The following is a 25,721-nucleotide window of genomic DNA, read 5'->3' as shown; positions in this document are numbered from 1 at the left end:
TGTGGTCACATTGGGTAGTTTGCTCGAGGTCTGCTATGCCAGCTGTCTGCGCAGAGCTGGGGCAGCACACACTGAGAACACACACATGCAGCTGAACATCTAACCACAGTGACAAGTCAGAAACTTCAGCAGAAGGCGAGAGGAACAAATCTTTATTCTGGAAATGAGAACAATCTTGAGGCAAGAGCCTTTCTGAGAAGGGGTGGAAATAATAAAATTGTTTTAGTTTTTTTTTTTTCTCCTCATGAAACACCAATATTGGAATTGCCATTGCACTGCCAAACATTTTGATCTCTTGTGGACATCAGTGGCTTCCTCTCAGACAAAAGTTTTCAATTTTTCTCCCACTAGTCACTCTTATCTTAAAAACCCCCATAGCTCATCTGGCTCCTACCAGCTGAGGATTCCAGTCCCCAAACATTTATAATCTGTGCCCTGAGTGCTGCCAGTCTCCACATGGAGCCAATGTCTTGGATGAGGGCTCTTCCTCCGGCTGAGATGATATCTCAGTCAGATTTCTCCTTCTCCTTCATGTGCAAGAAGACGATGCTGAACATGAAGAGGCCTATCATCATGGAGAAGGCACTGGCATAATATGGATACGCTGAGGGGATAAAACGCTCATACTGTGTGTGCTGGAGGGGACGCACAGACACCTGGGAGAGAAAAGAACACAAGACCAGGGTCACAGGAGATGAGGTCATTTAGTCCTCTGAGTGGCAGGACTATCTCAGCTCTAGATGTGTTATTTAACTTAATGCCCATTCTCACAATGCCCCACTCAGATGACTGTAGAACCAGGATTACCTTACTGGAAAGATACATGTATGAGAGCTCCTAGAAGTGGTTCAATTATATCTCTTGTTTTTAAACGAGAGTTTTAAGCTCCAAATCCTCAACTTCTGTAGAAGCATGTTGGCAAACCTTAAGCGTCAGTGCAGGCAGTGCTGGCAGGTGTCCAACACTGCCTTGAGACAAGAATATGTTTAATGAGGGTAAAACGCTCTCTACAGAGGCTTATTTCCAGGCCTTCCTAAATATAACTGAAGATGGTCACAGAGTAAGATAGCTTTCAAATCCATTTCACGCACAAAGGAAGGCTGGATGCAACTTCATGGTCATTAAGATTAACAGCCCATGTGGTATCCACTCAAAACATTTGCAAAGTTTAAAAACCTGACTTGAAATCTCAACCAGTACTCTTACATTTCCTACCACACAGACAAGATAATTCAAACTATTTACCTGTGTAGAGGAGTACAGGTGGGTGTATCCCAGCCTGTTATAATCCACTTTAAACTGAAACACTCCATAGACATCCGGCAGCTTGAACTGCACACTATATCTGCCACCTAGGGGAGAGGCAGGGCCATTTAAATTACACAGTAAATAGAACAAGAGCATTAGGAGTTAAGATCCCTCATTGGAAGTTCTTTCCTCACCTCCTTCCATTTGTAATGGCCCTTTGTCTCCCCCAAACCCACTTTGTGGAGCTTTTCATCCAGATTGAAAACTAGCCTCTGGAACCCAAAGCTGCTCCACTGGAAGAAGGAGCTGTAGGAGAGCTGTGTGAAGTGCACCCTTCCTCTTAACAGTGGCGCATGCTTCCCATAGAGATTCTATACACTACCTGCTCAGAAGAACTGTAGCATTCCAAGTCAATACATACGAGCGAGGTGAGTTTCAGTGGTGGGGGAAGAAGTCAACACCCAGTCTTGTGTTATTGTTAACAAAGCCATGGAGCAGAAAACATTAAATTGTCTGATAGGAGCCCTACCATTTTTCTTCAGGAAAGTCCTTACAAATGGATCAATGCGGACAAACTCCAGCTGAATATCATCGCCATCAAAGGGGACCCACCTCCCTTCAGAGAGCTTTTCAATCACAATGCTGTACTCCTGTAACATACAAATGCACGCTGCATTAACAGAGACATAAAGGAAGAGGACACATTGTTAATGAGTAGGGCCCTACCAAAGTCACAGCTGTGAAAAACATGTCATGACCATGAAAGCAGACCTCCCCTGTGAAATGTAGTTATTGGAGGGGAGGGGCAGGGGACGCCCCAGCCGAGGGCTCCTACTATTCACTGGGCTCAAGCTGGGGAGGGACAGGACTTCCTTTTCCCCTGAACGGCCATTCTTGGGAGGGGACCAGACTCAGCTCCAGCTATCTCCCCCAGCTGTAGGAAGCTCTGCAGCTGCGCACAGCCCTGAAGGCAGCAGAGAAGTGAGGGTGGCAATTTTGTGACCCCCCCCCCCCCCAGCACATCCCTCCCCTTTTGGATCAGGACCCCCCACCTGAAAACAAACACCTAAAAACGCGAAATTGACTAAAATGGACCGTGAATTTGGTAGGGCCCTATCAGTGAGCTAAGAGTGACACCTGAAATCCATTCAACAGAAATCTCAGTCCTAAACTATGAACTCCACTTTCCATGAAATCAAGGGGGACAACGGGGAATTTTCCAATAACTGCTATTTCCAACTTAAGAGTCCATGTGAGTTTCCATGCTTGGAAATGCAGTTGAGCTACCATGCACTGAAAATCAAGCCAATATTCAGTAGCAAATCAGTGAGTGGGCACATCAATGTAGAATTGACTTGAATTTGAGAGTGCTATACTTAAAAACTCTCTAGGCACGCTAAGCTGTCCCCCCAGTATATAGCTGCAATTTCTATTTAAAGCAACGTGGTATTTCAGGCTTGCCAATGTACTCTTTTTGTATAATGAAGCTTGGCATCACGAGTCTGAGTGAAATGGAGGTAACAGGGAAGACAAAATTCCAGCATATGCTTTCGATCAGGCTCAGATACCTGTTTATCAGCAAGGTTCATGACTGAAGAGAAACCATTCGCAAGGATAACCAACCCCCCTCAACTTAAGCATTAAGTAAGTTTACTAACAGAACAGACTTCTCCAGAGCTGGCTGCTGCTGCCACTTAATATTGTATGATACTCAAGTATGAGCCATGAGCAGTCTGAAATTTAGTATTAAGTGAAAGTTACATATAGGAACTAAAGGTTAGGTAGACTGCCTTCACATTAGTGGAGAAACACTGTCAAGAAGGGGACAGTTCCTACAATTACGAGGAAGAAAAACCCCACTGGGTTATATATCCTCATGCCCTCTGAAATGTCACACCTTGGCTGGTGAGGCCCTGGGTGTCAGCCATCACCTTTCCAACCAATAAAGAGGAGATAAATCTGCTTCCACAACACTTCTAGCCCAATGAACAAGAGTACAGTCTCTCTGCACAAGTCTATTTGACTCATTTTCCTAAAGTCAGTCTTACCACGAGGTCGGTGACAGTGTAGGCATTAGGTGGTAATGTCTCCCCTACACGATGGTGAGATACCTCTCCAACCCTCAGCACACCCTCTTCCTTGAATACCCAACGGGACAAGGCAACAGCCAGCTCGTAGTTACCAGTCTGAGAGTACCTAGAGATGGTGAGAGAACAGAAGCACAGTGGGAGACACTGCATTGGAGGGCATTCATAGGACTGAGCATTTTTTTGGTCAGGTATCCTATGAAGTTTCCCCAAGAACTAAATGCCAGGTCAGAAAGTCAGCACCCATTTTAAACGATCACATTACTTGAAAGTTTTCCTGTAAGACTGTTTGATCTTTAAATCCCAACTGTCTGCTAGGTCTTCTAGGTAGTTGTTTAAAATACAGCAAAACATATTTTAACAGATCAGCACTGAAAGGAATTCAGTGCCCAGGTTTCCAACCTGCACACTGAACTGATACATATCAATGCTCAGAGTATAATATTCTATGTCAAAATTTCCAAGTAAGAGCTGTGCCCACATTATGAACTGTGTTCACAGCATCTCTGAATACAATGGATGCAGAAACTGCTTCTTACACACCTAATATCAGGGTTTCTATAAGGACAGGAGACAGCTATGTGTGTTAGCCGGCTTGAAAATTTGCACTGCACTTAAAGGAAGTTTCATCTTCTTCTTAAGCTTTAATATAACCTAAACAGTGTAGATTTTACAGTAGCACAGCTGAATAGTTATGATAGTATTCAGTATATTCCCATCAATCATCTTTAACACAATTAGTTCTCATCACCTGCTAAGGATCCTTGATCAAAGAGGAACCCAAACCACTTGGGCAGAAAAAACCCGAATACCCCACCCTACCTACAGAAGACCATGTCAAGCTAGTCACCTCTGAGAGCCAGGTGTAGCTTTCTGCACAGCAGAGTTGAAGAAAGCATCACTGAAGAAATCCAAGGAGCCACTGAAAACGACACGGGCATTGTTCCTGGCCTGGAGACCAGCAATCAAAAGGGTATTCTTCCCAACAGCATGAGGGTACTGAAATTGGACAAGAACAGATTTAAATCAGCACTAATGATTTGTATTATAGTAGCATCTTGAGGCCCCGACTGAGATAAGGACCCCAATGGGCTGGATACTGTACAGACAAGACACATAGTAAGCCTGGATTCTTATTTGCTAAACAAATACCACAAACAAACAGCATGAAGAGAAATAAAGGCACAGAGATGATGTGCTCAAGATCACATGGCAAGTAAAAGTAACCAGAAACCCACATGTTTAATATTATATATATATATATGGAAAGAAGGCATCAGGGATTTAACCTGCTTTTTTAGGCAAGTACGGAAACTAGCCATGCAGTATTATCCATTAGGTTTAAATAGTTAATAGCAGCAGGGAAATGTCTGAGAATTAAATGATATTGGATGATCTTTAACTTTGCTGCTAGGTCTGGCTGGGCTAAACAAGTACAATCCAAGTTATTATTGTCTTGTCAGAACTCTTGTCAAACCTCATAGACCAAATTAAAGGGAATGTTTAAACTACTCATCTGCCTGTTCAAATACCCATTATGGAAGAGCATGTTAAGCAGACAGAAGTTGAACACGTTTGCTGTCAGTTAAGTCCCACTCATGCCAGCTCCCAGCTATTATTTTTCCTCTACATTTTCATTTCATCATGTCAATAAGACATAGCACACAATGCATTTTTGCGGATTACTGCACTACTCAAGTGGAGAAGCAGGAGGCTTCAACACAACTGAGACACTAATCTCCCAGAATCGGCCAACTGCACCTTTTAGCCCCTTGCCAGCTACAGAGCCTCAAAACTAAACAGAGGAACCCCTTCATTTCACACTGGTCACAGTCCTGCTGGAAGATGGCAATAGCTTTCAATTACTACCAACTTAGCCCAAATTCTACCAGCATCTTAGAGGAAAAAGGCTTCAAATTCTATTGCCTGCCACAGTAGCATGGGATTGAGAGCCTTTTGCTTCTATATCACCAGTTTGAATTCAGCCCCTTTGATACAGCAAAACAGTATCAAAGTTAAGAGCCGATATTCCTTCCAATGCAGTCTTGTTAGGCTTTTTCCATTTGGATCCAATGAAACTGCAAGAAAGATTTCCATGATAATATTTGAAAATATATAGTACTAAGAGACCATGGAAGGGAGCTTTCAAAAAACCCATAAGTATTTGACACAGACTATAATAAGCACTTGAGTTACGTCTCTTGATCCATTTTTAAACTGTTGAAAGAGAGGCAATTAATTCCACAGGACAAAAAGAGGACAAAGATAATTGTGCGTACCTGTGTGATGGGCTTATCTGGGAAGAAGGAGTAAGATGTAGAGGAGCCAGTCAAGATATCTAGTACCAGAGGGTTATCAGGATCAGCCACCATCCTGTGGCGAGAGAGACAATCAAAGTACCAGGAAGATACCTGAAAGCTGGTCAAACCTGAGATACCTGCCCAAGAAGATTCGTGTGCACTAAAATCTGCTAACAAATATGAAATTCACAGAGGTTGAGAACCATGGGACTGACTCAGCTCCCCCTGAAATTAGTGGCAAAAACACACACTGAAGTCAATCAGGCCCAATTAATTTTATATCAGCTGTTGACTTTAAAATAGCATTTCTTTAAACAACTGTGAATAGTTATGCTATCACATCAAAGACTGAAGCTTCTTTAAGAACAACCCTTTACAAAACTTGACATCAACAGAAGTGCTTCTATGTTCTAAATTCCAATACAAATAGTTTAAAAAACATGACTACATGAGAACAGGGAAGTGAATGGATTACTTTCATTGTCCAAGTAGAGCGAAACAGAGTAAACAGCAAGAAGTAAAATATTAAAAGTTTTCTGTTTCAAGGAAGTTTATAACTGGATTGAGAGATGAGGAATAGCCTTTGGCTACCCAACCAGCATGAAGTCTGCGCCGTTCTTGCCTGCCCTCAGCCCCCCTCCCTCCACTTCCATCCTGTGAAAGGACCAAATGCCTGTTGCATCTCAACTGAAGAAACCAAACCCAACCTATGATGCTTTGTTTATAATAGTGCCTACCCCAGCCCTAGGCTTATAACCTATAGGGAGGGAAGATAGTGGCAAGAGACCCATCCCAACAGAGACCTCTTGTTCTCAGTTACAGCCCCACTTGCCAGCCTTGCCTCGTAGTTCACTTACCCGACTCCTCGGAAGAGAACAGGGTTTAATGGAGTTTTTCCCACAATTGTGGGAGCCTTCAGTAGATTTTCAGAGTCTGCAACAATGAGCGTATGCTTCAGGGAGGAAACATAAGAGAACCTGTGGTAAGCTTTCACAAGCTACTGGACAATGTAATTAATGCAGAGACAACTTGTTAACATGTGTGTCTGCTTGCCACTCTATGGCTAGTGATCTGCACAACACCCCACCTCATGTTCTACAGCTGCCCTTCCAGAGCTTTGAAGTAGCATTAATTGGCTCTGCATAGTCTCACCTGGCCTCTTGGTAGGACGAAGAATTGTAACACTGAGCAAGGGGACGGAGGAGGTAAGAGCAGGAGAAGAAATCAGGCACATGCTTAGAAGCCCTCAGGGAAAAGACAACAGCCCCTGCTTGTTACAGTTTAGAGCAGGTTTTCTGTCTTGTGAGTTGCATATTAGGAAGCTTAAATCAGAAGGAAGGTAAATCCCAGGGCAACAAATGCAGATCTCTTGCAGGAACATGTGTTTATCAGTTCCTATTTGTTCTGATTGCTGCCACCAGCTAATGTGAACACTGTAGAAGAGATTTCAGCATAGCGGAAAAAGCGTGTCAAGAAAGTACAACACGGAAAAAATCTGCATTCCAAAGTGCCAGAAGATACTGGGGGACAGCTGCTGCCTAAAGCCTCAGTCCGTGACACTTACACAGCCCATCCTAGAGCACTTTGGTTCCTCTTGGCCTGCAGGGCCTTGCTCTAGGACACAAGATGTTCTTAAGTAAGGAATAGTTTCATTAAGCTTACAGCGTGTTGTCAGGAGCTGCCATAATTAAATGGTGATGTAACTTATAGTCACTCAGAAGAATTCTCTCTAAGGGACAGTTGTGTATCCAGAAGGGTAGTTACTGTGCTTACTGTACTGAGTTTTAGTCAGGTTTTTCCACTGAAAGAATTTTTTGTTTCAACCAGGAAGTATTCAGCTATTACAACATACTAGAAGAGGTACCAATTCAAGAACTAAGCATATTAAGAGAGTCTAAATAACAGCACCTCAGTGAAATCAAAGGCCTCATGAACCTATAGAGCCATGGTTTCCATCCTCAGACTATGTCTAAGGGGTCCACGAAAGGCTGTTGTTACCATAGAACAGGGGCGTTCAACCTGGGGTCTGCAGACTATGTCTAAAATTTCCAAAGGGGTCCACACCACCATTTGAAATTTTTTAGGGGTCTGCAATTAAAAAAAGGTTGAAAACCACTGTTATACTTATTCCTTCAGTGATATTGGATAGGCCTTCAACTACCTACTGTCTGGGAAGAACCTGTATTTAGCTACAAATTATGAATCGCCAAGTCCTACTATAAGTTCCGTAAGATTGATTTGATAGCGAGCAGAAGATGGTACGGTAGAAAAGGAAAGTTTGCAAAATCTACACAACTAATAAGTTACATAGGCATCCCAAAGCAATGGTGATTCCCCCATCCATCGGGGATTGTGTGTGCCCCACATATTTTACGAAAAAGCTCTGTTACAATGTTCATAACTCTCAAACATTATTGGGACATCTTGTCTCTCTCCTGTAAAGACAGATATTTCAGAACCATGCGTCCAACCAGATAGACCATGCAAGGACAGAAATATCAAGATATCACATACATTTGAAGAACTTCTACAGAGTTTTCTATATTGATCTCTCTTTGTCCCTGTGTCTTGCGCTAGAGTTTACCTTTTTTATATGTCTGGCTACTAAGCATGACATTCTATCTCCCGACCCATCATGGATAAAAGGAAGTGGTAGACTGTCCTCAGTGGTAGCAGATGATAGAACAAGGAATAATGGTCTCAAGTTGCAGTGAGGGAGGTTTAGGTTGGATATTAGGAAAAACTTTTTCACTAGGAGGGTGGTGAAGCACTGGAATGCGTTACCTAGGGAGGTGGTGGAATCTTCTTCCTTGGAGGTTTTTAAGGTCAGGCTTGACAAAGCCCTGGCTGGGATGATTTAGTTGGGGACTGGTCCTACTTTGAGCAGGGGGTTGGACTAGATGACCTCCTGAGGTCCCTTCCAACCCTGATATTCTATGATGTGCCATATTTCACTAGAAAGGGAATTCCTATCTCCTACCCCCGAGTGGTTCAAGGTCCAATACAGTGAACCCCTGACTATTCCAGATGGTGGTTTTTAACTGCTCAGTGTGACTGGAATGTTAGAAATTGTCTAGGCATAGATCAAAGGTGCATGATAAACTGCAATCTCACATTAAAGAGAAGAGCAATAGTAAAAGCAGCATGTCATTCAATAAGATTCACAGCTGCTACTCAAAACAATCTTTGGAATGAGCAAGGGTAGGAGGGGAAAGAAGAGGCAAAGGAAGAAGACAGACAAGTTTTGTCTCCAGCCCTTACAGCCAACTGCTAAAAAATAAAATTCCTTCCCAGAAGCAATGTACTAGCTAAGACGAGTTTCCTCAAGCCCCGGATATACCCAAAGAATTCAGTGTCTAGACTTTTACCTGGCCTGGGTCTGAGATATCATAGTTGTGATGGTCAATGACTGCTGTCCTTTCCTCATCAAACTCTATTCCACACTCACTGCCCAGCTCTCGCAGAGGATCACCTAAAGGATAGAGAAGTGGATTCCCAATTTACAGTTTGTACAAGACACAAAAGCAACTAAATAATCAAAATAAAAACAAAGGACAACCCTGATTTGTGCGCTAATGATTTATCTGCTAACCAGGCTGCTGGGTGCACTCAGTACACAACTCTTGGCTGAACTCAACTTTCTTTGGAAAGTGAAATTAAGACATTCCTTTTTTCTTTACCGCCAATTCCTTCGGAGCATTGTGAAGATTAAGATTTGTAGCATGTTTTAAATGCACAGAGTACTGTACAGTTTTAGCTTTTGAAGTTCCCCTTTAAAAAAAGGTTGCAGCCAGAGTTCTAAGAGCTCCCATGACAAGGAAGACACCTTCCCCTACAGGACTGATCTGTGCTCTCTATATCCAGCAAACTCTTATTATGCAGCAATAAAACGAAAAGCCAACATTTGCACCCATTTTTTTGACATGCAGGTTTTACTGACCAATGTCAGAACTGGCAGCCACAAGGACACTTCCGCCTCCATCAATGAAAGCAGTAATTGTCTCCATATTGATGTTTCCGCCAAAATCTGAAAAGATGCACCAGACATTAGTGATTCAAAAAGCTGACAGCAAACTATTTTACCAGTGCTTCGAAGCAAAGGTGGAGAGGGAAATACAAGGGTGGTGAGGACAATTAATAGAGAAGCTGTGTCAGAGTAGTAGGCACAGGAGGTGCCCAAGCAGGGTCCTGAAGCCACATACTCCTATGGCCAACATAGATTAAAAGGGAGGATTAATTCCTTCAGAAGGAAGACAAAGATAGCCATAAAATCCAGCCTTTAAAGGCATAGAACTAGCCATTCAATCTCAGTTGCAGAGAAATAAACCTTAAAATTCATTGACTATTATTATTATTTGTTTGGGCATATTTAAAGACATAATTTGCTTCTTCCTCACCTCACCCCAAGATAAAATTCTTATCTGTTTGCAGGTAGAAATGCTACATTTTAAAGCTAGTGAGAGACCTCTGCATTGAGACAGAGAGAGACAGAGATTGAGAGATCTGTCAACAAGAGTAAATATTAATTATTCCTTCTTGTGGAAGTTGAATTACAACTGGCTCCAGTGCAAGCATTCCTGGAAAATGATGAGGAATCTCTCACTCATTCCTGTCTTTAACAAAATCAAATTTAATTAAACTTCAGTATAGCTACAATAACCAATATACAAAGAGAAAGCAAAAGGATTTAGAGAAACATTATCTCTGCACGATGAAAGAGGTACAGCCAAAAACTTTACTCTCACTTCCTTAATTAAGATATTGTAAAAAGAAAACAGAACACCGAGAGAACGTCAGAAGTGGAGTAAGTTAGAGATTAAGAACAGGTCACATGAGGAAGACACTGTATGCCACACTCTAAAATTTAGCTCTGAAGTAGTTTAAAAAGGGTTCCTACATATCATGAGGCATTAGCTTCTTCTTGCACAGCTCTGTAGTTAGTTCTCCTAAGGATCTGATTCCAATATCCCAGTCCTAGTAGTAATGTTCAAAATTAAAGTTACCTGACACTTTCTCTGAGGCTCACCTGAAGTTAAGTATGCTATAACCTGGGGCTACAGATTATACTATTCAGTTCACTATTCATTCACACACAATCAGCTAGCTCTCCACTCTTGCTAAGTGACAGTGTTCCTTTTGGAACATCGTTCTTGGATCTCTCATCACACCAATATCACCTGATCTCTCACTTTCTTGAAGGGCTGTATTTCAAAAAGGTTGCTATTAATGATCCCGCATCAAGTCTGATTCAGGCTGTTAATAGTGGTAGAGAGAGAGAATCCAGACATTTTGGTATGAATTAGAAAAATCACTACTACTACACTTAAAATCAAGGCATTTCAAATAATGACAGTGTTATTTCATCTTTTAGTTATAGAATTTTAGAACAGTGCATTTGTTAATCTATGGAAGCACTGCTCCAAAGATACATATTGAAGAATTTTTTTTTTTTTAACTGAATCACAATACCATCATTCTAGATACAACACAGGGATTATAAAGTGGTCTGAGAATTATTAACAGACATGACAGTTACTATCACAGCAAACAATGGTAATGAAAGGGTGTTTACAGAAAATAGATACTCAGCAGTGACTGCTATTGCTTTGGACCTGCAATCAGCTATATTTTTGTGCTTATTCTCTGTTCTACAGGCTCCCCCACTTTTAGAAGCAGCTTGATGACCATTTAACTGCTTAAAAAGCATACAGCTCCTGCCACAAATTGCCTAATGATGAGTGAAGAATATACCTGTCAGTCTACATCTCAGGGACAGGCCCCAAAAACCACCTCGAGGTCAAAAATTAAGCAAGTTAGAAGAATACGTTGATCAGTTTTATCAAACCTAAGAAAAGCATTCTCATGGTTAGAGCAGGAGACTGGGAGTTAGGACTAGGCCTTGCTTTGCCACCACTCATTGTTTCACCCTGGGTAAGTCTCTTGCCTCCCCATCTGGAAAATTGATATAGTAAAAGACCCGCCTCAAATGAGTGTTGTGAAGGTTAGCTAATGTCTGCAAGGCACTTTACAGATCTAGTGTGTCTTCTCCAAGGGTCTCAAAGTATTATACAACTTAATTTCTGAGTCTTTTCCTTTATGCAAAAGGATCTCTTACCTTCTACAGATGGGGAGAAAATAATCAAGTTGTCATATAGAAATTCTCCATATTTTATGAGGGACAGGCCAGGGTCATCAGCAGTCCTGAAAGTGAGGTCAAAGCCTCTATCTGCATCCAGAAAACAAAGAGCATAGCCATGAGTACTTTGACACAACTTTAATTTTAAAAAAGTGTAAGTTAAATGAGATAAGATGGCCCTTAACTCAGTATTACCCATTACAATCTAACCATGTGGTTGCCATATTTTTTAAGGTGTCATGCGTCTGAAGAAGTGGCTCTTTTACCCACGAAAGCTTATGCCCAAATAAATCTGTTAGTCTTTAAGGTGCCACCAGACTCCTCGATACTTTTAAAGTTGCTACATAGACGTCTAAGTCAAGCATTTTACTCTTCCACAGTACACTTATTTTCTCAGTACTCCGGTGAGCACTGTCTGCAGAATTGTTCCTGTCAGCCTCCAAGCAGTGACACTTCTTGGTACTTACAATCTAGTCCACAGTGCTCAGGGAACATAGAGACTTTTTGGACAAACCAAATTAAAAACAAACAAGAACCTCTGCACTCTCCATAGCATTTTCATGCATGTCTTTGATGTGAATCAAACCCTGATAAAACTTGTGGATCACATGAACACCAGAAAGGGAAACACACACAGGAAAGAACCAAATGCTCTAGTGAGATCTGGGCAGCAGGGACTACAGCCAATACTGGGAGATGGGTTTCAGAGTAGCAGCCGTGTTAGTCTGTATCTGCAAAAAGAACAGGAGGACTTGTGGCACCTTAGAGACTAACCAGTTTATTTGAGCATAAGCTTTCATGAGCTACAGCTCACTTCATCGGATGCACTCAGTGGAAAATACAGTGGGGAGATTTTATATATACAGAGAACATGAAACAATGGGTGTTACCATACAGACTGTAACGAGATTGATCAGGTAAGGTGAGCTATTACCAGCAGGAGAGCGGGGGGGAGGGGGGGGAGGGAAGTTTTTGTAGTGATAATCAAGGTGGGTCATTTCCAGCAGTTGACAAGAACGTGTGAGGAACAGTGGCGGGGGGGAGAGAATAATGTTTATTTCCCCCCCACACTTATGCTCAATTAAATTTGTTAGTTCTCCTTTTCTTAATACCGGGAGATGTGAGTCTAACCAACGTGACGCCCTTCAGCAGAGCGACAACAAGCAGCCCAGGTACGGAGCAGGGCAGCATCCCCCCACACGCCCTGACGGACACACGCGGCACTTCCGAGTGACCGAGCCCCGCCGCCGCCGTATGGGGCCGGCGGGGTCAGCTTGGCACCCGGACCGAACCCGACCGCCAGCGGATTCCGATCCCCTCAGCCACCCCAGGCAGGTGCAGCCCGGATGGGGAGACGGAGGGGGGCCGCGAGGCGGCACCGTGACAGACCCAGGCTCCTCCCGAGCCTGGCCGCTCCCCTCATCCCCATCACCCCAGACCATGATCCCGCCTTCCCCTGGGACCCCCCCGGGGCGCCGCGCCGCCGCCGCCCTCACCCGCCAGGCTCCGGAAGAAGAGCGAGTGCGTGTCCCGCAGGTTGATGTTCTCCAGCAGCACCAGGGTGCGGGGCCCCCCGTCCGCCCGGGCCAGGCCCAGCCCGACCAGCAGCAGCAGGAACCGCCCTGAGGGGAGAGCGGCCGCTGCCTCCATCTTCCTCATGGGGGAGGGCGAGCTCACCCGGAACCGATCCTCTCGACGCGGCCAATCGGCGACCCACTTTGCCCGTAGAGGCAGGACACGCAAAGCCTCCTCAATCCGTGACCCGGAAGCGATCGGCAACCCGGCACCCGCCCCCTCCCTCGCGGGGCCCGAGGACGAGATCTGAAGGCCCGCCTCCTCGAGAGTGGGGCCCAATCAGAGACAGACAACTCCACACAGCGGGCCCCGCTCAGCACCCTTTCCTCAGAGGGCGCGCTGAGCCCCGCCCATGCGCGCTAAAACCGCCTCCGAGCCAGCGCCCCCTGCGGCCCATCGAAGGGATGGCAGCGGTCCCAGCCCAGGCCGGGCTGCTCCTGCACCCCGCTTCCGTGGATGCTGCTGGGCCTGCGCCTTGCGGTGCAGCACGCCTCCCCCTGTCAGGCCTTGCGGGACGGGAGAGGGGGTCACCTTGCCTGGTTTCCTTCATGCCCCAGGCTTACTGCAGTATCCACTCCCAAGCAGGAGCCACCCTCCATCATAACATTGATTCAAAAGTCACCATATTTTTAAACATACCACTTTGGGTCTCTGTGGGCTGCAGCCCTACCCCTCAGGAATCCCATTGGCATGTTTTTACTGTTGATGTTGCCAACTCATGATTTTGTCATGAGTGTCATGATAATTATTGTTTTCCTGAAAGCCCCAGCTCCTGGAGTCACATGGCTATGTGATGATTTCAGCCTTCATTCTTAAAAGGAAGTTTCTATCCCTCATGGCTGTGGAGAAAGCTTCATAAATGTGACCCCAGTGCACCCTAAAGGTTCAAAAAGCAGAAAGCCAATAAAAAGGACACCCAATCTATTATTTTTACATAATCTCGTGATATGAAAGCCAATCTCCTGATTTTTGAACATTTGGGGTTAGCAATGCTGCTGCCACTGTGAGGGTCAGAAACTTACTTGTTAAAATAAAGGTGAGGCCCATGTAATCACATGACTCCAGGAGTTTTATGGAAAGCACCAGATATTGCAAGATTTGCAATAAAATCATGAGACTAGGCAACACTGTTACTGTCCGAGCAGGGCTGTAAACTGTGCTCTATTGCCCACCACAGGGAGCTTATTTCCCACTGGCACTGCTCGTACCCATGCTGCAGCATGTGTCCCTTTCCTCTTCCCTCAGCTGTGCTCTGTCATTTGGGTCGCCTCTCGCTGTCTAGGAGAGCTAGGGTAGGCAGTGTCTTTTGCTGATCAACAGCAGAATATGCTGGCTTTCTGATTATGAAGCAAAAGCTGATGGGCAAGGCACTCGCCACCCAGTGTTTTACAGCTAGAGGGATAGTGGCCAATGTATGCAACATCTGGCAAAAATGCAAAGGAACATGAACTCTAAATATAACAGCAGTCAGACTGAGGTTGTCATTAAAAGACAATGTATTGTGATCATTAACCAGATGTCCTGCACATAAGATAAATGACTAAAATATAAACAGTCAACATACAGTTTACAAAACTCCAACATCTTGAACACAAGGACAGGAGCAATCATTTCCACTGTCTCACTGAACTGCAGTTTCTGATCTGATCTAGAGGAGTCAGGGAATAAATGTGCAAAATGTATTTTCTTGGAGAACAGAGTCTGTGCCTCATAAATGATGTCAGTTTCAGACTCTTTCTGAAGAGAAGAGAAAGCAGAAATGGCTGTCATATGGTAGCGATACTGCCAGAACTTCTCACTGTCTTATTGCAATGAGGAATAAGACTGGAGAAGTCTGTATGGGACATGAGCTCAAGTTGTGGCAGTGACATCCACAAGGAAATAAGTAAGTGCTGTCTAGGAAACTTGCATTGGGAAATATGGAAAGTGATTTTAAGGCTTTTTTTGAGGAATTTCCTCACATCATCTAAAGATTTTAGTCCAAATACAGAGGTTTGACTTCCCACCACCTGCTGGGGGTGGCAGTGACCTGAATGGAAGACTAAATGTGCAGCGCTTGCTGAACACATGTGGCAGGGAAGCAGGTCATGGAGGAATGTGCCAGCCCCAGCTTGACCCTGGAGTTGTCACTACAGACTTTAAAACCCCTGGAAGCAGCATTTGTCTCCACTGACCCTAAACTCAAAGGAAAGTCAAACTGTCCCTTCCAAAAGCCGCTGTGATAAGAGGATTGTGCCACCAAATGCTACATTGTTAAGAGGGTAACTGCCAAGGTAGGTTGCTGCAATCTGAGCAGACACTGCCACCAGGGGACACAGGGGACTGGAGTCCATGAAGGCCACTACAATCAGAAGGATCCGTATTCACCTGAGGCCACTTCACTCAGAAGGGGTCGCTGCTGAAGCTGTTTTTGCCCTTCTTGCGCTTTGTTTTGGAGGATGCTGTGGTGAAGTCAAGCGACTCAAGGCGGAAAGGACGTGGCTGGGGCATCTCCACAGTCTGTGAAGGAGAGACTGGTGCCATGCTGGAGGTGGTGTTGTTCAGGGGAGCATTCAGCACAGGAGGGGAGTTATGATGGGCTGCAGAGTAAAGGAACAGGACATACCGACATGTTTGGTCTGTTAAGACTCAGCAATGCTTTTCCAAGTTCCCAGCTGCATTAAAACCTTATCCATGAATTTTATTGAAGGCAGTCAGGAAATTTACAGATTTTTGCATGTAATTTACTCATATTAAGGAACTGGAGTTGACCATTTCATTGGTTGGTTATCTGAATATGCAATGGATCTGGAGAGTGAAACACCCCATGCCTGGTGGCTTAGCTTTCTCAGTGGACTGCCCCCACATTTGGGATTTGATGCCCACATCCCCTTGAAAGTGCATCACAGCCAGAGTTTAATGACTTTCATGACACAATGCATGGTTGAATTGTTGATTATGTCTTTGTTTTGTTCTGGCTTTCTGCTTATTCTCTGTAATTGAAGTGCCCAGCTGCTACCGTGACAGGCACCTCAGAGACTAGCAGTAATAGGGTTCATTCACAGAAGAGGAAGTAACTGGATACATTTCTCCATGCTGCCTCATCAATGTGCCTCAATCCTGTCCTCATGAGACCATTTCTAAAGGTAAGATAGGAGTGTCTGTAGCCCATCCAGTCTCTGCTAGCAAGGATACCAATTAGCACCAACTGTGGTGATGGGTTTTGTTATACAGACAGCTCTTCAACAGGAATTAGACTGAAACCCCACAAAAATCTGTTTCACTCAGGCTACCACAGGGTGGTTATCTTTTGTTAGACCTATCTAGTCTACTTTGGAACCAGTGACCTGAAGATGAAAAGCTCTGTGACCGTTCATCCACAGCTGCATTTATTTCTGTGTGCTGGCTCAGAGACTGCAGAGCTCTGCAGCGCAGTACATTGTTTGTTTTTAATTAATTTTGGAACAAACATCCAAAACCAAAAAACAGAGGGCCTCATCAGCAAGAGACTCCTATTGAATTCAACGGGAGTTCTGTGCCCAAATGGGCCCATGCTGTACATTTACAGAGCTTAGCTATCCTTAAAACAAATTGAGTCAGACACATAAAGGGCACTTGTCATCAAGGACTAAGTCCATGGCAAATTTAAAAAGGAATCACTAGCACCACTGAATGACACACAGGCTAAGGCTGCTGCTTCTGCACCTCCAGCCCATGCTGCTTTATTTCCTCAAAAACTAGGATGATTGGCAACCCTATGAAGGGACAAAAGACAGCAAGTGTTGGTCAGAATGACATTCTGAACGTGAATTACCTCCAAGTTACAAGCACTGGAAACAAATCATTCAAATCACTACAGGTAGGTTTATCAACATCTGGTCTGCTAGAGCAACTCTAGGGAACCATTGTCAGAGGGGAAAATGGCTATCACCACCAAAAAAGGAATGGGTTGCATTGTCCATTAAAGAGGCTATTTGACTGGGAAACAACAAATCCCTCTAGACTAACATGCCAGGAACGGAACCCTCACTGGAGGAGATACCAGCACACGGAGGAAAGGAAAGGAGAGTTTTGGGATATTTACCAAGACTCTTCATAGGATCAGCACTGAGGATCTGGCTGGCTCGCTTGGACCGGAAATAGTTACTGGCAATATTCTCACTGTCACTCCTGCTCAGCATCAGTTTGTAGCGGTCTTCTTCCTGCTGGGATAACAAAAAGCTGTGGGCAGCACTCCCCTCAGCTCCAGCTCTTAAGCAGCCAAGCACCATTCCATTAGCTAGGGCCAGAGACTCAGAGATAATATGAAGTGATTGAACACATGATTCAATCTGGGCAACAACAGTAACACTACAGAACACATGTTCTTGGACATAGTCTGGACAGGCATCGGGCTACATCCTGCCACCCTCTCCAATACCTGTAAGCAAAGTCCAACACGTAATGATACAGGTGCAATTCCGCTACACTGGAGATTGTTGGGTGTGGGTGGGAGGTTTTTCTTCTGGGGGTGGGAGTGGGATTGTTAGGGTTTTGGGAAGCCTCCCCCATGCAGACCCTGGCTGACCCCAAGTCTCTCCCATTCAGTCAGGCACGTCTGCCCATGTCCCCGCACCCCTCATCCCCATGGTTCTCTGCAGTCCCTGTCCCCAGGCTCAAAGCTGTCACCCCATTAGCTCCTGAGCCCATGCTCCAGTGTGTCCTCCATCACTAGTCATTCTGAACCCCAATCTGTGACTCTCTAGCAGCCCTGTGTGCTCCACTCTGTCCTAATCTGGCTCCGCAGTTAGGGTGCTGTGATGAACTCTACTCTGGGGGGGAATTCTGGGCAGAGAATTTTGTATTTTCCTGCATACAAAAAATATTGCCTCAGAAGTGCAGCAGTTCCGCCTTTTGCCCACCAGAGGCCGCTGTGGCGCTAGAACAGCCGGCATGAACGCAGCCGGCTGTTCTGGCACCACAACGGCCTCTGGCGGTTAAAAGGCGGAACTGCAGCACTTCTTGGGCAGAATGTTTTTTATGCAGGAAAATACAAAATTATGTGAGACAAATGCATTCTGCGTGTCCACAGATGTGCAGAATTCCCTCAGGAGTAAGAATCTGATGCAACCAATTAACTAGAACTTGAGCCCAGCTCCCCACAGAGAACAGCCAATGCACTATCCTTCTAGTCTTGGAATTGCTCTAGGGCTCCACCTCAATCATTCTGGCCTGGGTTATCTCTCCTCTTTAGAGGCTGGATTCCCAGCATTCCCAGCCCCTGCTGGCCAGGGTCCTACACTCCACTGATTGGCCACTGGACTCTGAGGCCAGCTCACTGCTTCACTATTTACTCTGCTTTACACACACCTCTGAGCCCTGCCAGTCTTATTCTAATGGCCAGTGATGGCTGGGTATGAGTTCCTCTGGAGCCACTCAGTCCTCTGCCTATTTCCTCCAGAAGGAACAGCTGCGTAGCAACATAGACTCTTCTCAGAAGGCTCCCTCAGGGTCCCGGGAGGAGAAGTGCAGCTTACCATCATCAGCTCTCCGTTCTCGCCTGAGGAGCTCTTCCTGGCTGGCTTAGTCTGTGGCAATGATGGAACTGCTATGAGAGAACAAAGGCATTACTTAAAGGACCAGCAGCACTGAATCGGTTTCAGATTTTCCTGACTCTCCCCCTTGTTCCCCATTGCTGCTTACAGAGACCCCAGATCACTGTTTACTGAGCTATAGGGGGATTTGAAGGACCCTCGCACTACACTTTTTATCCAGTAGATGGCACATGTTATGCACTTACCAATAAGAACATAGGAATGGCCATACTGGATCAGATCAAAAACCCAACTAGCCCAGTATCCTCTCTTCCAACAATGTCCAATGCCAGGTGATCCAGAGGGAATGAACAGAACAGGTAATCATGAAGTGATCCATACCTCATCACCCATTCCCAGTTTCTGGCAAAGACAGTCTAGGGACACCCTTCCTGGCTAACAGCCAGTGATGGACCTATCCTCCATGAATTTATCTAGGTTTTTTTTTTTGCACCCTGTTAACAGTCTTGGCCTTCACAACATCCTCTGGCCAGGAGTTCCACAAATTGACTGTGTGCTGTGTGAAGAAATATTTCCTTTTGTTTGTTTTAAACCTGCTGCCTATTAATTTCATTTGGTGACCCCTAGTTCTTGTGTTATGAGAAGGAGTAAATAACTCTTCCTTGTTTACTTTCTCCACACCAGTCATGATTTATAGACCTCCATCATACCCTCCTTAGTCATCTCTTTTCCAAGCTGCAAAGTCCCAGTCTTACTAATCTCTCCTCATACAGAAATTATTCCATACCCCTAATCATTTTTGTTGTCCTTTTCAATACCTTTTCCAATTTCAGTATATCTTTTTTTGAGATGGGGCAACCCAGATTTGCACGCAGTATTCAAGATGCGGATGTACCATGGATTTATACAGAGGCAATATGATATTTTCTGTCCTATTATCTATCCCTTTCCTAATGATCCCCAACATTCTGTTAAGCTTTTTTGACTGCCGCTGCACATTGAGCGGATGTTTTCAGAGAATTATCCACAATGACTCCAAGATGTTTCTTGAGTGGTAACAGCTAATTTAGACCCCATAATTTTATATGTATAGTTGGGATGATGTTTTCCAGTGTGCATTACTTTGCATTTATCAACATTGAATTTCATCTGCCATTTTGTTGCCTAGTCACCCAGTTTTGTGAGATCCCTTTGTAACTCTTCGCAGTCTGCTTTGGACTTAACTATCTTGAGTAGTTTTGTATCATCTGCAAATTTTGCCACCTCATTGTTTCCCCTTTTTCCAGATCATTTATGAATATGTTGAACAGTACTCATCCCAGTACAGACCCCTGGGGGACACCACTATTTACCTGTCTCCATTCTAAAAACTAACCATTTATTCCTACCCTTTGTTTCCTATCTTTTAACCAGTTACTGATCCATGAGTAGGGTCCTACCAAATTCACGGCCATGAAAAACGCACCACGGACCGTGAAATCTGGTCTCCCCCCATGAAATCTGATCTTTTGTGTGCTTTTACTTTATACTATACAGATTTCATAGGGGAGACCAGTGTTTCCCAAAAGGGAGTTGCAGGGGGGTCGCAATGTTATTGTAGAGGGGTTGTGGTATTGCCACCCTTACTTCTGTGCTGCCCTCGGAGCTGGGGAGCCGGAGAGTGGTGGCTGCTGGCTGAGGGCCCAGCTCTCCAGGCAGCAGTGCGGAAGTAAGGGTGGCAACACCATACCAGGCCATCCTTACTTCTGTGCTGCTGCTGGCGGTGGCTCTGCCTTCAGAGCTGGGCTCCTGGCCAGCAGCCCCCGCTCTCCAGCTCTGAAGGCAGTGCCACCACCAGCAGTAGCGCAGAAGTAAGGGTAGCACTAACGCAATCCCCACTACAATAACCTTTCGACCCCACCACAACTCCTTTTTGGGTCAGGACCCCTACAAGTACAACACTGTGAAATTTCAGATTTAAATAGCTGAAATAATGAAATTTATGATTTTTAAAATCCTATGACCGTGAAATTGACCAAAATGGACCATGAATTTGGTAGGGCCCTATCCACGAGAGGACCTTCCCTCTTATCCCATGACAGCTTACATTGCTTAAGAGCCTTTGGTGAGGGACCTTATTAAAGGCTTTCTGAAAATGTAAGTACACTGTATCCACTGAATCACCCTGGTCCACATACTTGTTGACCCCCGTTACAAAAGACATGTTGACTCTTCCCCATCAGATCACGTTCATCTATGTGTCTGATAATTCTGTTCTTTACTATCGTTTCAGCCAATTTGCCCAGTACTGAAATTAGGTTTATCGGCCTGCAATTTCCAGGATCGCCTCTGGAGCCTTTTTTAAAAATTGGCATCACACTAGCTATCCTCCAGTCATTGGGCACAGAAGCTGATTTAAATGACAGGTTACATACCATAGTGCAACAACATGTGGGGCCTGCAGGTCTGTGCAGTGAATATTTCAACCTTGTAGGGAAAATGGTTCACCTCTTGGGCTAAGGCAGCTAATACACAGAAGGGAATGAAATAAAAAGCACAGGACTGGGGATCAGGGATCCTGGGTTCCAGCCCCCACTCTAGTACCAAAACAATAAAGAGTCTGGTGGCACCTTAAAGACTAACAGATTTATTTGGGCATAAGCTTTCGTGGGTAAAACACCACTTCTTCAGATACCCCCTGATACTTGACACTCCACTACAGACTCACTATGGCACATTGGAAAGTCATGTCTTCCTTCTGTGCCTCAGTTTCCCCCCTTTTAAAACCAGTCTAAGAATACCTACCTGATGAGGGTTTCTGAAGCCTAATTCATTAATCTCATAAAGTGCTTCAAGGTCCTTGAAGGAAAAGAATGGGGAGAAGGGCAACATTTTTATGTTAAGCACCAGTTACCAGTTCACTCTCCACTAAAGGCCCAGAGACGCTTATGATATTTAATCAGATACGGGTTATACTGTTGTGTGGTTTAACACAAGAGTCCATACTATTACTCAAATCAATGACATCTCGTTCAAAATAAATAGGAAGTCCCAGGAAGAGATGCTTTTGTCCTCATTTAGCTAGATTATCATCCAGGCTCCCACAGAAAGATAACAGTCTATTCTGTACAAGTGAACCAAACCAAGGTTTTATAAGCAAATACTATCCAAATGCGATACACATGGCCATGCTAGTGAGCAGAGATAAGCTGCATGGATGGAGGACAATGCAGATACCTTTCTTACCTGCAGGGAGGCTGGTTTTTTGAATGACAAGCTCTGGGAGTTTCCAGCAGCTGCTGTCCTCATCCCAGATGGACTCGCATCTGATCTTATCTAGGTTGCTATAGTTACAGTCACGCCGTATGAGGGGCTGCACCTGATCCAGAAGCTGCTGAAAGAGCAAGCAGTCCCGCTCCTGCCGGCGGATGGTGGCAAGATAATCAATCTTCTCTAACTCAAACTCTGACTGCAAGTCTTTGATTTCAGTCTCAGCAGCTTGCAGCTAGGTCACCAAAAGGAAAGGGTTAATTATGATGAGAACAGAGAGAACTCTAGATGAGTGGCACAACAAGAATGATTAGGGGGAAGATATGAAGAAGGAGGAAAGATATGAGGAGAGTTTGAAAAGATTTGGACTGTTTACTTTAGAGAGGAGACTAATAAAGAGAGGGTACGATCACCCTGTATATGAATGGTTCAGAGAAAGTGGACTGTGAACTTCTATTCTCTCTGCCTCATAACCCAATAACAAGAGGACATTCAATGAAACTGAAAGGTGGCAAATTCAAAACCGGTAAAAGGAAACTCTTCTTCACACAATGTGGAATTAGAATGTGGAACTCACTGCCAAATGAAGTTGTGGGAATAAATAACACCGAATTTTGCTATGAGGAGCTGGAACTTATAGGGACAACAAGAATATTCAGAATCACACTAGCATTTACTAAAAAAATGGGAAGAGATGTAAAACCTCAGGCTTCAAGTTTCAAGCAAATCTCTAACTATTAGGGATTAGGATGAACTCCTCTAGGGTCAGATTCTTCCACATCTGTCTACTCCAGGGTTTATTGCCCCTTCCCCTGAAGTATCTGGTGTTGCCCCATATTGTAGACAGCTTACTGGACTAGATGGACCTTGGGTCTGTTCCAGTCTTGAAAGTCCTGTATTCCTGTAATATCTCCACGTATTTAGGAGCTTCCAACTCAGTGGTACATTCCCACAGGGCTTCCAAAATGCATATGCAAAACAGGGCCTTACATGTGTAGACATTGGCCTGCATGTGCACACAGGCCCACCAACAGCGTGAGGCAAAGGGGTCAACTGCCCAGGGGCCCAGGCGATTTAAAAGGGCCCGTGGGCCCTCGGCCGCTGCCGGCAGTGCAGAGGGGCTGAGGCAGGCTTCCTGCCCACCCTCACTCCACACCGGTACCAGAAACGGCTAGTACGTCCCTGCAGCCCCTGGGGAGGGGGTCTTCCCGCCTTGCCCCCACCCTGAGTGCCGACTCCACAGGTCCCATTGGCCGGGAACTGCGGCTAGTGGGAGCTGCAGGGGCGGTGCCTGTGGGCAGCGGTGCGGGAAAACCCCTTGGGCCCCCTGCCTAGAAGCCACTGCCAGAGGGGTGTGCCAGTCACTTTCAGAAGCCGCCCGAGGTAAGCACTGACCCCCTGATCTCCTGCACCCCAAACTCTTGCCTCAGCCTGGAGTCTGGAAGGGAGTTTGGGTGCGGGGTGCAGAGCCTGCACCCCATACCCCCTCCAGCACCCCAACCGCTGGCCCCAGCCTGGTGGAACTGTGTGAGGGTGGGGGAGAGTGAACGACGGAGGGAGGGGGGATGGTGCAGGGGGCGGGGCTTTGGATAAGGGGCATGGCATGGGCATGGTCTCAGGGAAGGGGCAGGGGGCGGGGCAAGGGTCTTTGGGTTTGCACGATTAGACAGTTGGCAACCCTACCGAGCAGGCATGTGGAAACCCTGGCCGTGCCGGAAGAGCACGCCCAGCAGCGGATCCGGCAGCTCGCTGGGCACCAGCAGTGCAGCCAGCAGGTCACTGGGCACCAGTCAGCACAGGCGCAGCACCGCCGAAATGTCAGGTGGACCGTGTCCATGCAGACGCGGCTTGTGCGTGCGTGCCCATTAACTGTTCTGCCCTGAGGCCTGGAATTGCTGTCAGCGGGCCTGTGTGCACACATGTTTTTGGAGGCCCTTTGGTAGTTAAGCACTGTATCTTTAAAGCTGCATGTTGTCAGAGGGTCTGATTTTCAGAATGACCTCACTTTGATGGGCACAATTTTGCATTTACAATGATTTTTGGGTGCAATTCGTACTGCTTATATGTCTTCTGATTCATAGCTATAATGAACCACAGTCAAATGAAGACAGATACCTAATTCCTTCAGCATCAAAAGCATGTGCCGCTCCCACTTCAGCTGTGAGAATGTAAGAAGCTGTGCCACTAGAGAGAATAATGAGCTCTCTCTCTCTCTTTCACACACACGCGCGCACACAGCCAATTTGTTAGTCGGATTGCAGGTCAAAGCAGGACAAAGCTGGAGATGGGCAAACACTCACCATGACCATTCTCAATGATCCCAAGTTCTGCCCACTCTGCCCATGTTATAGATATGTGTGAGTAACCGTACAAATCGTAATAACTCTTAACGCCTGGATAGCACTTTCCTCTGCAGCTCTCAAAAGATCTTTACAAAGGTGAGTGAAAATCTTTGTTCTCAGTTATAGATGGGGAAACAACTTGCCCACATGAGTCAACAGCAGAGCCAAGTAGAGAATTCAGGTCTCCTGAATCCCTGTCTGTCGTTCTATCCAGGCTGGCTCAAAGCATGTCATATATAGCTATCAAAAGTAGACCATTTGATTTACAGCTTCTATTTTGTGTTATGTTGAGGTGGAATAACATAGTGGCAATTTTGGGCTCCCCGCAAGCAAAAAATCTTATTCTTATTTTTAGAAATTGTGAGGCTTTGATGTGAGCGAGGATAATTTAATATTTAAGATTATCAAGGGGCTAAAATAATCAAAATCTCTCTCTAACGTGTCTTGTCAGTTACCTAGGATCAGTTTGAGAGACATGGAGATGCCAGAGTCATTCCAGAAAGATGCTGACTGGAGTGTCTCATTACGATAACAAAGGGATGAAGGTGAAGAAGGAAAGGCGGATGAGGGGATATGGGGATAAGAGTAAGGGGCACCTCCAAGAGTAATCTCATGGATGCTCCCCAAATCTTAACTCTATACAAGAGTTAATTGCTTCTTAGGAGTTACCTTCTTCTGCATCTTCTCCAGCAGCTTGCTCTTGGCTCGCACTTCCTCTTGGATGGAGTCATAGACATTGAGCAGGACCCAGTCACTGCTGTCCTCATCAATTTTCTGCAGAGCTGCCACCAGCTGCTTCTTCCGTTCATCTGCATATTTTTTCCGGCATTTGTGCTTTTCCTTCAGGTCCTTGTTTTTGGCCTGTTCTCCTCCAACCACCTGTTGTTCCAGCAAGTGCAGTCTAGAAGAGTTGGACACATTTCTTAGATCTTTAGCATAAAGGAACACCAGCACATATGCAAATAATACACTTCCATGGCAACTTCCTGGAGACATTTTAAAAGATACAATAAACAGACAGTGATTTCTGTTGAAGTGAGTATTCAGATTTGTTGACCTAAGAGGTGAGTGATGATCGGGAGCCTCTGTTTTAAGATTTACTTTGTATCGTGATGTTCACCAAAGCATGAGCTCAGTGTATGTATCTTTACACACATCCTTCGAATGTATTCACCATCAGGTATATCTAGAAATCTTGACATTTATGGCCCTGTATTTATGAAGTAAAAGAGATTTTTTTAAAATGAACATCCTGATCCTTAATCTTTGTT

The 25,721-nt window shown here is 45.1% G+C and overlaps 2 protein-coding genes across 12 annotated transcripts in view; both read right to left on the bottom strand.

Moving 5' to 3' along the window:
* Positions 1 to 135: 135 nt before the first annotated feature.
* On the bottom strand, positions 136 to 13,680 carry DDOST (dolichyl-diphosphooligosaccharide--protein glycosyltransferase non-catalytic subunit). Its single transcript, XM_007053143.4, has 11 exons — positions 13,268 to 13,680; positions 11,751 to 11,861; positions 9,576 to 9,662; positions 9,004 to 9,107; positions 6,493 to 6,587; positions 5,615 to 5,708; positions 4,186 to 4,334; positions 3,297 to 3,444; positions 1,778 to 1,898; positions 1,246 to 1,352; positions 136 to 656 (listed from the first exon to the last, which is right to left on the bottom strand). The coding sequence occupies exons 1-11, from the start codon at positions 13,428 to 13,430 to the stop codon at positions 507 to 509; spliced, it is 1,329 nt and encodes a 442-aa protein (XP_007053205.2). The 5' UTR covers positions 13,431 to 13,680; the 3' UTR covers positions 136 to 506.
* Positions 13,681 to 14,925: 1,245 nt separating this feature from the next.
* Positions 14,926 to 25,721, bottom strand: part of KIF17 (kinesin family member 17) — a 37,452-nt gene continuing 26,656 nt past the window's right edge. For 3 of the 11 annotated variants that reach the window (XM_043531718.1, XM_043531714.1, XM_043531720.1), the window contains exons 10-15: positions 25,120 to 25,351; positions 22,085 to 22,343; positions 18,842 to 18,912; positions 17,410 to 17,527; positions 15,725 to 15,925; positions 14,926 to 15,689 (exon numbers count right to left, since the gene is read on the bottom strand). In XM_043531718.1, the coding sequence (XP_043387653.1) occupies positions 15,729 to 15,925; positions 17,410 to 17,527; positions 18,842 to 18,912; positions 22,085 to 22,343; positions 25,120 to 25,351 (877 nt within the window). In that variant the 3' untranslated portion in view covers positions 14,926 to 15,689; positions 15,725 to 15,728. Of the gene's footprint in view, positions 15,926 to 17,409; positions 17,531 to 18,841; positions 18,913 to 22,084; positions 22,344 to 25,119; positions 25,352 to 25,721 lie in introns of all 11 variants that reach the window. The other 8 variants (XM_043531716.1, XM_043531712.1, XM_043531715.1 and 5 more) reach the window with 5 other exon arrangements.

Source organism: Chelonia mydas, chromosome 18, assembly GCF_015237465.2.
Source record: "Chelonia mydas isolate rCheMyd1 chromosome 18, rCheMyd1.pri.v2, whole genome shotgun sequence".
NCBI lineage: Eukaryota > Metazoa > Chordata > Testudines > Cheloniidae > Chelonia > Chelonia mydas.
This window is presented reverse-complemented; position numbering and strand designations above follow the sequence as displayed.